Source organism: Mastigoproctus giganteus, chromosome 9 (assembly GCF_048544385.1).
Source record: "Mastigoproctus giganteus isolate SK-2022 chromosome 9, ASM4854438v1, whole genome shotgun sequence".
NCBI classification, from domain to species: Eukaryota; Metazoa; Arthropoda; class Arachnida; order Uropygi; family Thelyphonidae; genus Mastigoproctus; species Mastigoproctus giganteus.
In genome coordinates this window covers 123760430-123774514 of record NC_143583.1, presented here as the reverse complement: position 1 = coordinate 123774514, position 14085 = coordinate 123760430, and the positions used below count along the sequence as shown (strand labels likewise).

At 37.5% G+C, this 14085-nt stretch overlaps 1 protein-coding gene across 1 annotated transcript in view; it reads right to left on the bottom strand.

The window, feature by feature from the left end:
* The window catches only part of LOC150080700 (death-associated protein kinase dapk-1-like), a 248550-nt gene that overhangs the window by 208916 nt on the left and 25549 nt on the right, over positions 1-14085 (bottom strand). Inside the window, exon 3 of the mRNA XM_090380788.1 lies at positions 13612-13710. Coding sequence (XP_090236914.1) covers positions 13612-13710 — 99 coding nt within the window. The remainder of the gene's footprint in view (positions 1-13611; positions 13711-14085) is intronic.

The following is a 14085-nucleotide window of genomic DNA, read 5'->3' as shown; positions in this document are numbered from 1 at the left end:
TACTGCATTGGTCTACTACGTTTAGTGGAGATGAATGCTGGACCGAGAGGACTGATCGAGCCCAGTCTGAGATCGACGTGTCTGGAGGGATGGACACTTCCATCTGACATGCTACTACTTGGTGACTGAGTAGCAGAAGCATAGGTGCATTTTGGTATACTTGATTTTATTTGTTTTCTTGCCTCTTCTTAGGAAACTTTATTTTCAATTTTATACTTATGAATTTTTTTCCCCAACTTCCAGAGGTCGCAGACTTTAGAATATGCCGGATGGTTGCCCTTGCAATTTGGACACAGGTGTTGAAGCCTTACATTCTGTTTGTGCATGAGTTTTACACCCACAGTTTGCACATGTTGCGTCTCCACAGCATGCTATCTGAGAATGGCCGAATTTCTGGCATTTAAAACATCTTAGGGGGTTCGGGATATATGGCTGAAAGCGACAGTTTAAATATCCTGCCTTGACTGAAGCTGGTAGGTTTGGAGAACTGAAAGTTAAAATTATACTCCAGCTAGAGACTAAACTGCCATCTTTTCGGATCATGATCCTCTTTGCCTGAGTGACTTTTTGTTCTTTAAGTTCCTGGACTATTTCATCTTTAGGAACATTCAATAGATCCCAGTCAGTGATCACTCCCTTTGAAGAATTGAGGGTGGTATGTGGTGTGATTTGAACTGGGATTCCACTCAAGGATGTCAGACGTAATAATAGTTCAGAGTGTCGAGAATTGGTGGTCTCTATTAATAAATTGGAGATATTGGAGATGTTTCACCATTTTTGGTGACCCTGCGGCATGTTCGAAGCATCTCTGAATGATGAAGGGGAGAGCTTGCTCAGAGGTTGTGTACAGAGAATGTATTATCAGGAGTGCTGGTAATTCCTGTCTGCCAATGTCTTTTTTCATTCTCTTCGAAAGAGAGAAGTCATGGTCAGTGTTGTGGTTGTCATTTGGTTGAGAGCTCTTTGGCTCTAAACGTGGAAAGTCATTTGTTTCCATCTCTGGTCCTTTTAGCCCTGAGAGTTGGTTTATCCCCCAGGTTACCGGCCCAGCCACGTGGAGGCAGGAGCGGTGCCACCAGTGACCAAGCAGTTATTTAAATTAGTAGAGTTGGTTAATAATAAATATAAAAAGACTAAGAAATGAAAGGTGGATTTCCTTTCTTGGTCTCACTTTTGACCTCTAAAGTGCAGAACCACTTCAAGTAAACAAAGGAATAAGCACACTAGAAAAGAATCAAAACTATCACTTTAAAGAGCACACTATAAATCACAGTAAGAAAATCGCTTGTCACTATCGCTTGGCACTAGGGGCCTAACTGTGGTATGTGAAAAGTTCAGGAGAACTGCCGTTTCAAAGATGCTTTGTCCAGCATGTCTTGCACCTACTACCATGTCATGTTCGAAGTCCATTAGATCACTCCTTTTCCCCATTCTTTCTAGGTTTGTAGGCTTAACTGATACTAGAAAGCTTGTTCTGCTGCACTTATATCCACAACTGTGGTCATGTGACTTGTAACGTTGTGGGATAGACCATTTGTGTGCAGCAGGGGTGTACCTAATAAAGTGGCAGCACAGTGTAAATAAGCTGACATACCTCATCACAATATCATTGTCTAGAAGTGATGGAATTTGTTGTAGAGGAGAAACCCTTGAACACATCAGAACATAATCTTAAGATCAGACTTCTTGCCCCAAGATTTCGAAGACTCTCTTCCTAAAGTTGTAAACTAGAGCAGTTTATGACTTTAGGAAGAGAGTCTTGGAAACCTTGGAGGAGGTGAAAAAACTGGAGGTGAGAGTTTCCCTATGAGTGAGATAAAAGCACAATATGTATTTGACCAGGGATTGAATACCTCTGATCCTTTATTGTACAGTAACCTATTAACTGTTGAAGATAATTCTCAACAGCACACTTATTTTCAAGTACTTCTAAATAGAACCTTGACCAATCCTTCCTTTCTGCTGGATAAGAGGAAGATTTATAGTGAGCCACCTCAATTATGCTAGCCTATTGTTATTATAGTGGAAAAGGAAAATGGAGACTTTCATTTTGTGCTAGACCTAAGGACTATCAACAAGATTACCTTACCCATTAATTTTCCACTTAACAATTTGGAAAATTTACTTATGGTACTTCAAGGTGCTATAATTTTTTCTGTTCGATTTGAATTTTAGGTATCATCAGATCCCTTTAATACTCCAAGATCAATTTTTTTGTTTGTTCTCGACTTTTTGGCAAAAATTCCATTATCTTTTCAGGTTGTCCAGGGACCAAAGAATTCTGCTCAATCATTCCAGTTTTTGATGAATCAAGTAACGAGAGAGCTCCTAAAATAAGGGTGCTGTGCTTCCTGATAACTGACTAGTTTACTCTAAATATCTCTTAGAGAAGAACTTTTAGAAGAATTGGCTAGACTTCCTTTAATAAGAAGTTATTAAAGGAAGTCTAGCCAATCTTCTTATCAAATGCTCCAAGTCTTTTTTTTTTTCCAAATAGAAGTTAGATACCTGGGACACTTTATAACATAAGAACAAATTAAACCTCTTGAAAATAATGTTAAAGCTATTATCCAATGTCAATGTGCTTCTCCAAAGAATGTGAAACAGGGCTTGAAGTTTTTGATAGGATGGTGAAATTTTAGATACAATTCATCCCAGGGTGCACAGATGCCATAGTTCAAACTGCCAAACTAATCAAGAAGAATAACAAGTTTTTACAAGGAAAAAGAGAAAACTACACATTTAAGCTACTCAAAAGGAAGATAACAACAGCATCTGTATTAGCCCATTTGAAAATAGATGAGCCTCATTACATTTCATGTGATGAGGAAAAGCTGTAATCCATCACACAGAAACGATTGAAACAATTGCAAGTGCATTTCTACCGCGCTAAATCCAGATGAGAGAAGATACACTATAATTGAGCAGGAGGCATTAGCAATAATTTATCCTCTACACAAAACAGTTTCTTTTAAGTGGCCAAAAAAATATGTATGCTATGACCACAAGTTTCTCTCATTCACATAAAGTATAAAGGGTAAGAATCAGAAAATATTAAAGTTTTTTGGAAAACTTTAATATTTTGACATTGAGGTATCTTACATGCCAAAAATTATCAATGACAAGATGCCTTAGTAAGACTTCAGTAGAAAGGGACCAATCACTCTCTTAGAAAAGACAGAAATGATCAGAATATTCAGAACAAGAAAATTTTGATTCAGTTGAACCAATTAAGATGTTCGCTGCCAGAATGCAAACTTGCATCAAAATGAACTGCAATTTTTGTGCCTTAATGCAAATATGCATCCATCCAATTGGAGTCAATAAATGAGAGCTGTAACAGAAAAAGGCACGTGAAATGAACAGGCAACCGGGCTAGCCGGGTGGGTAAAGCGCCTGCCTGGCAATCCAAAGGTCGCGGGTTCGAATCCTGCCTCAGGCTTGGATCAAAGTACTGCAAAACCTTGGGAGGTGCATTATGGCCACAGAAGCCGATGCGCCAATAACTACCAAAGAGAAAAAAATAAAAATAAAAATGAAATGAACAATTGAGCAAAATCAGCACATTGACTGAACCATGAGCTACTGCAACACATATAAAAGCTGTATACTTGGTTCACAGTTTCACATGTTCTTTGGTTACACTGAAGTTATCTTACCTAGTTTAGTATTTTTTCTTTGCTTATGTTAGAGTTATTTTTATCTAGTTTAGTATTTTCCACAAAAAGAAAAGGTAAAATTTTTTGAGCTTTCTGAATTTTAATTCTTTAGTTTGTAAAAAACAAAAGATCTTCCTTAGTATCCACTGATAAAATATTTTGTGTAAAGAGGGTTCTTCTATTAAATTTTACCTTAAAGGGTTATTACAATGTATCCACAGCTTGGGACATCAGAATTGAAAAGGAACAGGGATGGACAGTATGTTGAAGCTGATGACATTATATCAGCTCTTTATAATATGTTATCTGATACTAAAATAGAATTATATTTAAGTGATGCAGATGCTGGCATTACTTGGAGTGATGATTCTTCACAGATAAAATCCGTTTACTAAAAAGCAGTGCCTACTTGTTCCAGTGCCCCATGGCACACAAAATGATCCTTGCAAATATAAGTGGCAGCGAACATGTTAATCAGCCAGTAAATCAAGTGTCACCATCTCATAGTTACCCAAAGCAACGAAGTGCTGCAGATAATGTTCCTCTTTCAAGCAATGTACTCACAGACGTTTCATCTGATAATAACAGATATGGACATAATTTTAGGAGCAGAACTAATACTAAACATATTACATGCCCACTTTGTGAGAGTTGCAGAAAGGTAAAGAAGCAATCTCACATTATCATCCATATGGAAAAAAGTGCACAGTTGTAAAAAATGTTATTTACATTGTTACTTAAAGAGAAGGTGCTTCCGCAGCCAGGTGGGCAGGAGCAGCAGTGCGTAGCACACACTTCTTGATAGACCTGGGTTCGAGCCCATGACCACCAAATACGGAGGATGCGGAAAGGTCAGGGAATGACCACTGTATCCCCAGAGCATATGGCCTTAGTTGATAATGCTCCTAAAAACCAAACAACAACAACAACTTAAAGAGAAACTTATTTTCCGTTAATATAATCATAAATTTTTATTACAAACAACACATAAAAAATTAATCCTTTATGTATATGCAATCATTTTTTGTATGTAAAAGAAGGGAGATATGTAATGGATGTCATTTAATCCTCATTACTTTCATAAGTAATGAAGAATTAAGCAAAATCTGTTACATTTCTCCCCTTTTTTTTTTTTACATAAATATATAAGGAGAAAACTTTCTTATTTTTTTAAAGATATTTTAGATAACAAAAAATCCAAGAATTGTGCATGATTGAGTCATGATATTTATTTTTTTTATGCTGACTATAACTTGTCAAGTAATGCTGTAAATAAACATAGATAGCATTATACTCAACTGAATATTTAAATCATATATTCAGAAATTTGTTCGTTCATTTCAAGGAGATTATATTCATAATATTTGTTTTATATACATATAGCTGTCACCTAGCATGCCTGCTTAATATTGTCAATAATTAATGATTATTGACAATGAATCATTATCCAATATGAATTTGGACTGTTTCTCATTATTCCGAGTGGTGTGGTGTTCAGTGCAGCAATTTTATTGACAATACAGGAATACTTCGCACAGCGTGGTTTCGAACAGTGAGGGTTTCGCTATAGCGTGGTTTACAAATTGAAAAAAAATTAACTGCATTACACACCAATACATTTGATATGTATGTATCTATTATAATGCCAGCATGTAGGCCAATGTGTTATGGATTCAAGGCCACACTGACTGTTGTCGCAATTCCCATCATATACGGACTCTGCTAGCATTCATACATTAGTAAATACTCTAGATTCCGAGCAGTGAGGTCGTTCACTGTGCGTAAGCTGTACAATATTTTTCGCTGTGTATTTTTATTAAAGATTATTTTTTAAAAACGTTACACCTTTATACTCAAATATGAGTGGAAAGAAGAAATGTAATGGCGCTGAGAGTTCTTCGAGATCCAAACATCGAACGAGGTATGAAAGTAAGGCAGGCGTTGCAAAATGACATTCGATGTTATAGAGATGTATGCAGATAAAAAGAAGAAAAAAACTGTGCAAACTAAGCTGATCAGTTATTTTTCAAAATAAAAATACAGTACATACTTCACTTATATTCTTTTGGTATGTACATACTGCAATAAAAATCATTTGTACTGTACTTACTAGTATTTTTCATTTTTATCATTTTAATTTCTTTTTTCGCAAAAACTTCGCGTGCATACACTATATATTTTTGCAACTCGACCAATATAATCAAATTGTCGGAATGCATTACATTAAAATACATACTAATAATACCTCGATCAGCGTGGTTTTGCATAGCACGGTATTTTTTTGGCATGAATTAACCGTGCTATGCGAGGTATTCCTGTATAACAGAAAGTTATATATATAACTTTTTGTACAAAAAAAAGTTTCAACACTCAGAAACCAACATTAGTTTTCTGCTTTAATGAAAAGTGTGTTCAACTGTTTTATAAGGTTGTAAAAGTATCATATTAAAGCCTTCTTTAATGAAGAGAAGTGCAGTCATTGTTTTATTCATTGGCATAGTATTTGGGATCAGGTGCCACCAGCAGCTTCCCACATTTGCACCATATAGATTGAGTAAACTAAGTGCTGATGGTGTCCTTACTCTTCCTTGGAAGAGACACATAAAGAACATAAATTTAAAGTGAAAAGGATGGTTGCAGGACCAATGTGCAAACCTCTGCTCTCAGCCAAACTTCTATTAGTGTAGTGGAATTGAGTTGTCTGCATAATTTAAGGATTACATAAATTATTACAGGAGATGGAAAAACCTGATGTGAGGAGTCTTTTTCCTTTATTTTTCTTTTGGCTGATATTCTATAAGCTTGCTTCCTTGTCACGGTCATAACTTGTAAACTTTCAATGTGGGATGATGTTGGATGCTAAATCAGTAACCTTTCTGTGCATACACAATTGTGACTCATCTAAACCTTCTAAAATCTACTTGGTGAATTGGTTATTTAAATAACTATGGAAGACCACAAGTGATACAACAATGAACAGTCTGGATAGCCTCACAAACTCAGAATGTATGTCTCATGCACACTATCTGCAGAAAATGTGGCAGGTTCAAGAGGCCACATGAACAAATATCACAATCCACAGGGAACTGCATAGTCTAGGGTTCAAAGGTAGGACAGCTGCATATAAGCATAATATCATGGTGACCAATGCAAAAGGGTGGTTGAAGTGGACTCTAGAACAGTGACAGGTGTTTTGGAGTAATGAATCTCATTGCACAATGAATCAATTTGATAGACATATTTGGATATGGAAATTGTATCATATGCCACTATTAAAGTGCTTCCAACTGGAGTGTATCATCCCAATCATGCAGTCTGGTTGAGATGTGGAGGCAATCTGAGGGTACTGAGCTGTTTCAGTTGGTTCAAACTTGATCCATTAGTGGCAGTGCCTGAAATCATAACGTTCATGACATACTTGGATGTTTTTGACAATTATGCCCTGCTTATATTGTGGACCAAGTTTGGAAAAAAAATAATAAATGCCATTAATGAGAAAAATTAATGTGTAATTTGAATGTACTGTCCAAAAACCAGTCTTGCATGAGCCTCATTGTATGATGTGGAGTATGACACTGACACTAACAAGGCCCATTCTGCTAGTTGGACCAGGTTGCACAGAGCCCAGAAATTGATATATCAGATTAGGCTGCAGCCAAAATAATCTTTTTTCCAATCCAGTACTCTGAAGCAGGAGTGGAGGTAAATTCTGCCTGCCACTTACCAGAAGTTGTTAGAAGTTGATTTAATTAGAGGCATTGAAAATATCATTCAGGACAAAGGTGTATATAGGTCCTATAATGTATTAAGATTTTGAATTAAAACCTTTTTTGCAACTACCTACATGTATGTATGTGTATATACATACATGTAGGTAGTTGAGTACTTTTTATCATAGGTGCATATGAAATCACATAAAAGCATAGAATAACTTAAGGGTATACCCTTAACTTAGGAGGTGTTCAAGTCTCATTAGCATTAGCATTTAGCATTAGTAGAGGCATTTGATGCAAGAAAGCAAGCTTATGCAGCATCAGCCAAAAAAAAAAAAAAACAAAACCACTTCCACTTCACCTCTCTGTTCGTTCAAAATACCTGTCCAGCTGAGCCTTAAACTTATTTAGGCTATTAACCTCCACCACAAGGGATGGAAGTCTGTTCCACCAACCAACCACCCGCTGGCTAAAGGCAAATTTCCGCACGTCTATCCTACATCTGTCTTTCCTCAATTTGAATTTATGCCCTCTCAGGTGATTTTTCTGAGCTAGAGGAAGAATCCCATCAGCATTGAGCATGCTTAAACCATTCAAGGCTTTATACACCTCTATCAGATCACCTCGCTGGTGCCTAGTCTCCAGACACTGCAATTTGCAAAACTTAAGTCTTTCTTCGTAAGAGCACCCCTTTGTTCCATTCACTAATCTTGTTGCCCCTCTCTGTACTCGCTCCAGCAGCTCCACATCCCTCCTGAAATGAGGCCTCCAGACCTGTATACAGTACTCTAGGTGTGGCCTGACCATTGCCTTATACAATGGAATAATCACCTCCTTATCCCTGCTGGAAAAATTCCTGTATATCATTGACAATACTCAATGAGCTACTCTTGCAGCCCGTCTGCACTGCTCACAGAGAACTTCATATCTGCCTGCACAACCACCCCCAAGTCCCTTTCATTCTCTACCACTGTCAGTGTAGTACCACAGAGTTGATACGTTGCTCTGGTGTTGCTGTTTCCCATGTGTAGTACTTTATATTTGTCAATGTTAAACTTCATTTGCCACCTCTCAGCCCATCTGCTCAACCTTTCCAGATCCTGTTGCAGCAGCATAGTGTCAGTAGTGTCCTTGACAACCCTGCCAACCTTTGTATCGTATGCAAACTTGGACATTAAGCTTGATATACCATCATCAATATCATTTATAAATACAGAAAACAATAATGGACCCAACACTGAGCCCTGAGGGACTCCACTAATAACATTAGTCCACGATGAGCAGTGTCCATTGATTACCACTCTCTGTCTTCTCCCCCTCAACCACCCCTTTATCCATAGCAGCAATTTGCCTCCGATGTCACACTGCTCCAATTTGTGTAGCAGTCTTCCATGTGCAACAGTATCAAAAGCCTTTCTAAGATCCAAGTATATAATATCAAAGTTATTCCCTGCATCCAGTTCTTTTGTGACTGCATCATAGTATCCAATCAAGTTGGTCAGGCAAGACTTCCCCTTAACAAAACCATGCTGTGTCTAAGCTATAACTGAAGCCTTGTCTAAATGATCCTGCAGTGCTTCTTTAACTAGTGCCTCCATTAATTTTCCTGGAACAGAAGTTAAGCTCACAGGTCTATAATTACTTGTGTCAGCCTTTGATCCTCCTTTGTGAATTGGGGTCACATTTGCACATTTCCAGTCTATGGGTACCTCCCCTGAGTCCAAGGAAGCTCTCATAATTATGGCTAAGGGTTTGCTTACTTCCTTTGCTGCCTCCTTTAATATAACTGGATAGATCCCATCCACCCCGGGTTCCTTTCTTGTGTTTATCTTCAACAGTTTCTCCTCCACTTTACTCCCAGTTATTTCAAGATTCTGTAGCTTACTGCTAGAGTTGAATATACCTCTGGCATTCCCCTTGCTGAATAACTCCTCATGTGTGAATGTCGATGCAAAATATTCATTTAGTTTGTTAGCTACCTGAGCAGGATCATCAACAGTTGACCCATCAATATCAAGTGGACCAATCTGATTCATCCCCTTCCTTCTAGAGTTTACATAAGTAAAGAACTATTTGCTGTTTTTCTTTGCATCCCTTGCCAAGGATTTCTCCTAATCTGCCTTCGCCTGTAACCTCCTTTGTAACTTGGTTGCATATCAACTTGTATCTATCATAGGCTTCTGTGTCATGTGTTAATTTGTAAGTATCCCATGCATTTTTCTTCTCTGCCATATGCCTCATTAGTTCATCTGACATCCATTTTGGCCTAAACCTTGAACAATATTTCTTAGTTGGTATGTAAAGCCTAGTAGCTTCCAAGATAAGTTCTTTGAATGCTTCCCATTTTGAATTTGCTGTTGGTAACATCATCAGTTGGTCCCACTGTATAGAATTTAAATACTGTCTCAGTCCATTGTAGTCGCCTTTACGGAAGCAATAACCCTTCTCTTTACCCCTAATGGTAGTTACCTCTTTGAGTAAATCCCACTTCAGCACACTGTGATCACTGCCACCTAGTGGTTCATTTATCTGCAGATTCTTAATGCATGAAGAATCACTGCTGATAATCAAATCAAGAGTATTACTCCCTCTAGCTGCCTCCCGAACATGCTGATGTAGAAAACAATCATCCAATAAATCCACAAAATCCCTGCTAGTGTGTGAGTAACCAGTCCCCAAATTCCAGTCAATATCTGGGAAATTAAAATCTCCCATTATAAGACTCTCTGATTTACTGGCCCACTCTATTTCCCTGTACAGTTCCTTATTATACTCATCAGAGTCATTAAGCCCATAGCACACTCCTACTCTCAATTTTGATCTCCCAATGCTTATGTCACACCAAACTGACTCAACACTGCACTGTCCAGCGATGTCGACTGGCTTCACTTCCTTGGTTTTTATGTGTTTCTTAACTAATAGCATAACCCCTCCCCCCTTCCTATCCTGTCTATCCTTTCTGTAGACGTTGTACTCCCCAAATTGCAGTTCTGCATCCCTTATATCTGTGTGACACCACGTCTCTGATATCCCAACAATATCTGCCTTTGATGTTTTGAGCAATACCTCAAATTCATCAAATTTATTTACTAAACTCCTAGCACTGGTGTACACGCAGGTATACCTGCACCTGTTTCTATTCTTAGCTACCCTAACACAACCCATGTGTTTACTTGTACTGCAATGGCTCCCAGCAGTCTCTGAAATACCATGCATCTTGTTTTTCAGGCTTCTGCTCAATCTAATAGAAGCAGTGCAAGAATCTCTTTCACCTCTGCCAGTGGCTACTGTCAATCTATTGGTCTTTGTCCTCCCCCCCAAGCTAGCAGTTTTCCGACACACCTAACACTGCCTCGATAGCATCAGCAAATATTCTTGCACCCTTTCTATTTAAGTGTATCCCATCCCTGTAGAAGCAATCTCTCCTGTTAACAAGTACAGTCCATGCTGAAAAAAATTCTACCCCTTGAGCCTTGCACAATCTTTCCAGGGCCGAATTGATCGTCAAGGCTCTCATCATATACTCCCTCCTATCGTGTCTGGGCAGAATTGCAGACACTTTCAAATTCAACCCTAATTCTCGGCTTTTGTTCAACAGTGACCTGTACTTGTTAAGTAATTCTGCCGGTCTCCTACTCTTAATATTATTAGTGCCAACGTGTACAACTATATCACCTTTTGTGCCCTTAAAAGATGATATTCGCTCTACAACGTCATCAACCTTTGCCCCTGGCAGACATACCCTGGTCCTGTTCCACCTATCTTTTTTACAAAGCATGTTCCCCGTTTCCCTGACAATAGAGTCACCAACAACTACTAGTTCCTTTGGGACCAGCGCATTCTGCCTTGGGGGTTGTCTCTGTGTCACGCGATGCCCAAGTGCAAGCTCTGGCGTTGATGTGGGCAGCTGAGAGCTTGATGGGCCCCTCAATTTAGTTTCTTCGAGGGCATCCACCCTGTCCTTCAAGCTCTCATATAGGCCCACAAGAACACCGAGTTGTTGCCTGATATCGATACACTCCTTGCATTGCGCACACACAAAGACATCCCCCTTGGCAGTATCATGTCCCGTACCCGATTGCTCTGCAAACATCAAGCAAACAGTGCATTTTATAAGGCTGTGAGTCAGAGGACAACTGCCCCCCTCAGTTCTGCTCTGAGCCACAGCACTTCCATTAGCTTGAGCCTTTTGTTTTGCTGCTCTGGTCTGAGTCATGATTCTATTAATTTATTAATTAATTATAATTAATTATGTTAAATATAATTAATTATATTACGTTTGTAATCTAAGTCGTTATATGTATTTATTTAAACGTACAATTTAACTGCTAACGAAGTTCAACTAACGCTATCTAGTACGGTATATAACTATCGTATCACAAAGGCGGGAAAGTTACGAACGGTAGCGGAGTTGAAAACACGTGGAAACCCTTACCGATACTTTTATGCAATTACAAGGCCGAGTAAGAAATAAATACACCAAATTAATCAGAAAATCACAAAATAATGTTATACTACTAAATTTAAATCAAAAGTTTTAGAAAAACAATAATTTCAAATCAATAAATAAGAAAAATCCACTTAGCGGCTTTGAACACGACCGTCTCCTAGTAGCCTCGTCAGCAGGATTAATAGACAACTATCAAAGATTGTAGAAATTTGTGGAATCTTTCCACATGCAGGAATACCCAAAAACTTTGCTGATCAACACAAACAGAGAAAAATACTAATCAATGAGAATTGGCTTTCCCTATTCTAACATAAAATCATCCATGAGAAAAATACACAGAAATAGCGAACTCCAACACTGCAAAGACAGATTCCAGGCAACAGAGCATTGCCACTTCAGTCCAATAAAACAAAAATTTCACCAGAAAAAGGGTCACACTGGAGATCTTCAAGATGGAGAAAAGAGAAAGTGCACAGGGCCAATAGCAGATGAACCCCAAAGTGATATAGATTGACTTATCAAGAGTGCAGATCTCTCTCTCTCTCTCTCTCTCTCTCTCTCTCTCTCTCTCTCTCTCTCTCTCTCTCTCTCTCTCTCTCTGTACGTGTGTGTGTGTGATGATATCTGATCAAACTGAAGTTAAATTATACCTTATTATAGTGATTATAATTCAAAATTGGTTACAATGCAGAACATACAAATAGTTTTGCAACATAAATTTATATAATAACTCAAATAAATCAAATCTACTTGATTGTAATTCTAAATCGGTTACAATACAGAACAATATACAAATAATTCTGCAACATAAATTTATATAATAACTTAATTAGCAAGTGAATTAGAGGAATTACCTCAATAAATATTGAGACTTGCTGCTCCTGTATTTATTAATATAATAACTTAAATAAATTTTACTTAGTTAATTTCAATTCTTTTGAAAATCAGTCCTGTGTTACTTCTCGCAAAAAAAGGCCACGGCTCCCATGCTCAACTTTGATAATACTCATATCTCTAGACAAGGTCACATATCTTTATTGACTTTATTGATCACCCTGACTTCTAATCTCTCTCTCTCTCTCTCTCTCTCTCTCTCTCTCAGCATAAGCACATCACAAATATTGCTTTCTCTGCATCAAAAAACTGGGTTTTCCTTTTTCCTCTCAGTATTATTTTTTTTTCTAAACAACAACCCCATACAAATCTCAAATCTGCCCTACCATGGAACATTGCACACATATCTGGGGTAATGCCGAAATCTCTCTCTCTCTCTCTCTCTCTCTCTCTCCTAGACTCTATCCAAAAGATGGCAGTTGGGTTAACAATGAGCAGTTACTTAAAAGCTGTCTCTATTCTATCACCAGACATTCGGTTCCTGCTGAATGCTTTTGCTATAGACATTTCCATGAGCACTATTCCTTGAACTGTCATCTGTAATTCCACAGCTCTCTTCCAAAACAGCCACCAACTAGTTATCCATTTTCTGTCCTACTCCAAACTCACAGAACTAAAGTTGCTACTTCCTCATTTATCCTTTCTACTTCTGCTGTTCTTAAAACAACCTTTCTTCATATGTATTTGTCAAAAATTATAATCTATAAGTCTAATATCATCTGTCATTTCAGCTTTCAATACATACCTAGTAATAAAGCACTACAGGTTCTAATATCTTTTGTGTTCGGGTTTATCATAAAAATAAGTAAATAAATTGGAAATATACTTTGCTTACAAATAAAATTTTAATATATAAAAATTGAACACAATAGAATCAACAAACATATATACTTACAGTATCTACAGTATCAATTTGACAGCCAGAATGCAGAAGCAAAACAGCAGCACTCACATGATGCCTCTGCAAAGCTAGATGCAAAGGAGTAAACCCATGCTAAAAAAACAAAAGCAAATATTAGCTTGGGAGAAAAATTTTTTTATGATAAGATATATTTTTCTGAAAGATACACATATAATGTCACTCCTGATACTTAAAACATGAATTTAAAAGTTAAATAAGCCTAACTTGTAAAAAAAAATATAAGTAATGGAAGCAGAACGTGATCATCAGCCTGTCCATGTATAACTTGGTTAATTATTGCCCATAGTTATCAGAATGCCCATGTGCAATAACTGGTTACTGTAGTTTATTAAAGTAACTGACTAAATTCCATTAAGTGCCATATTTAATGAAAAATTTTACTATAACAAAACTATTTGCAGATCCCAGATAACTTCTTTATTTTTAGTTCTTGTAAGTTAAGTTTAA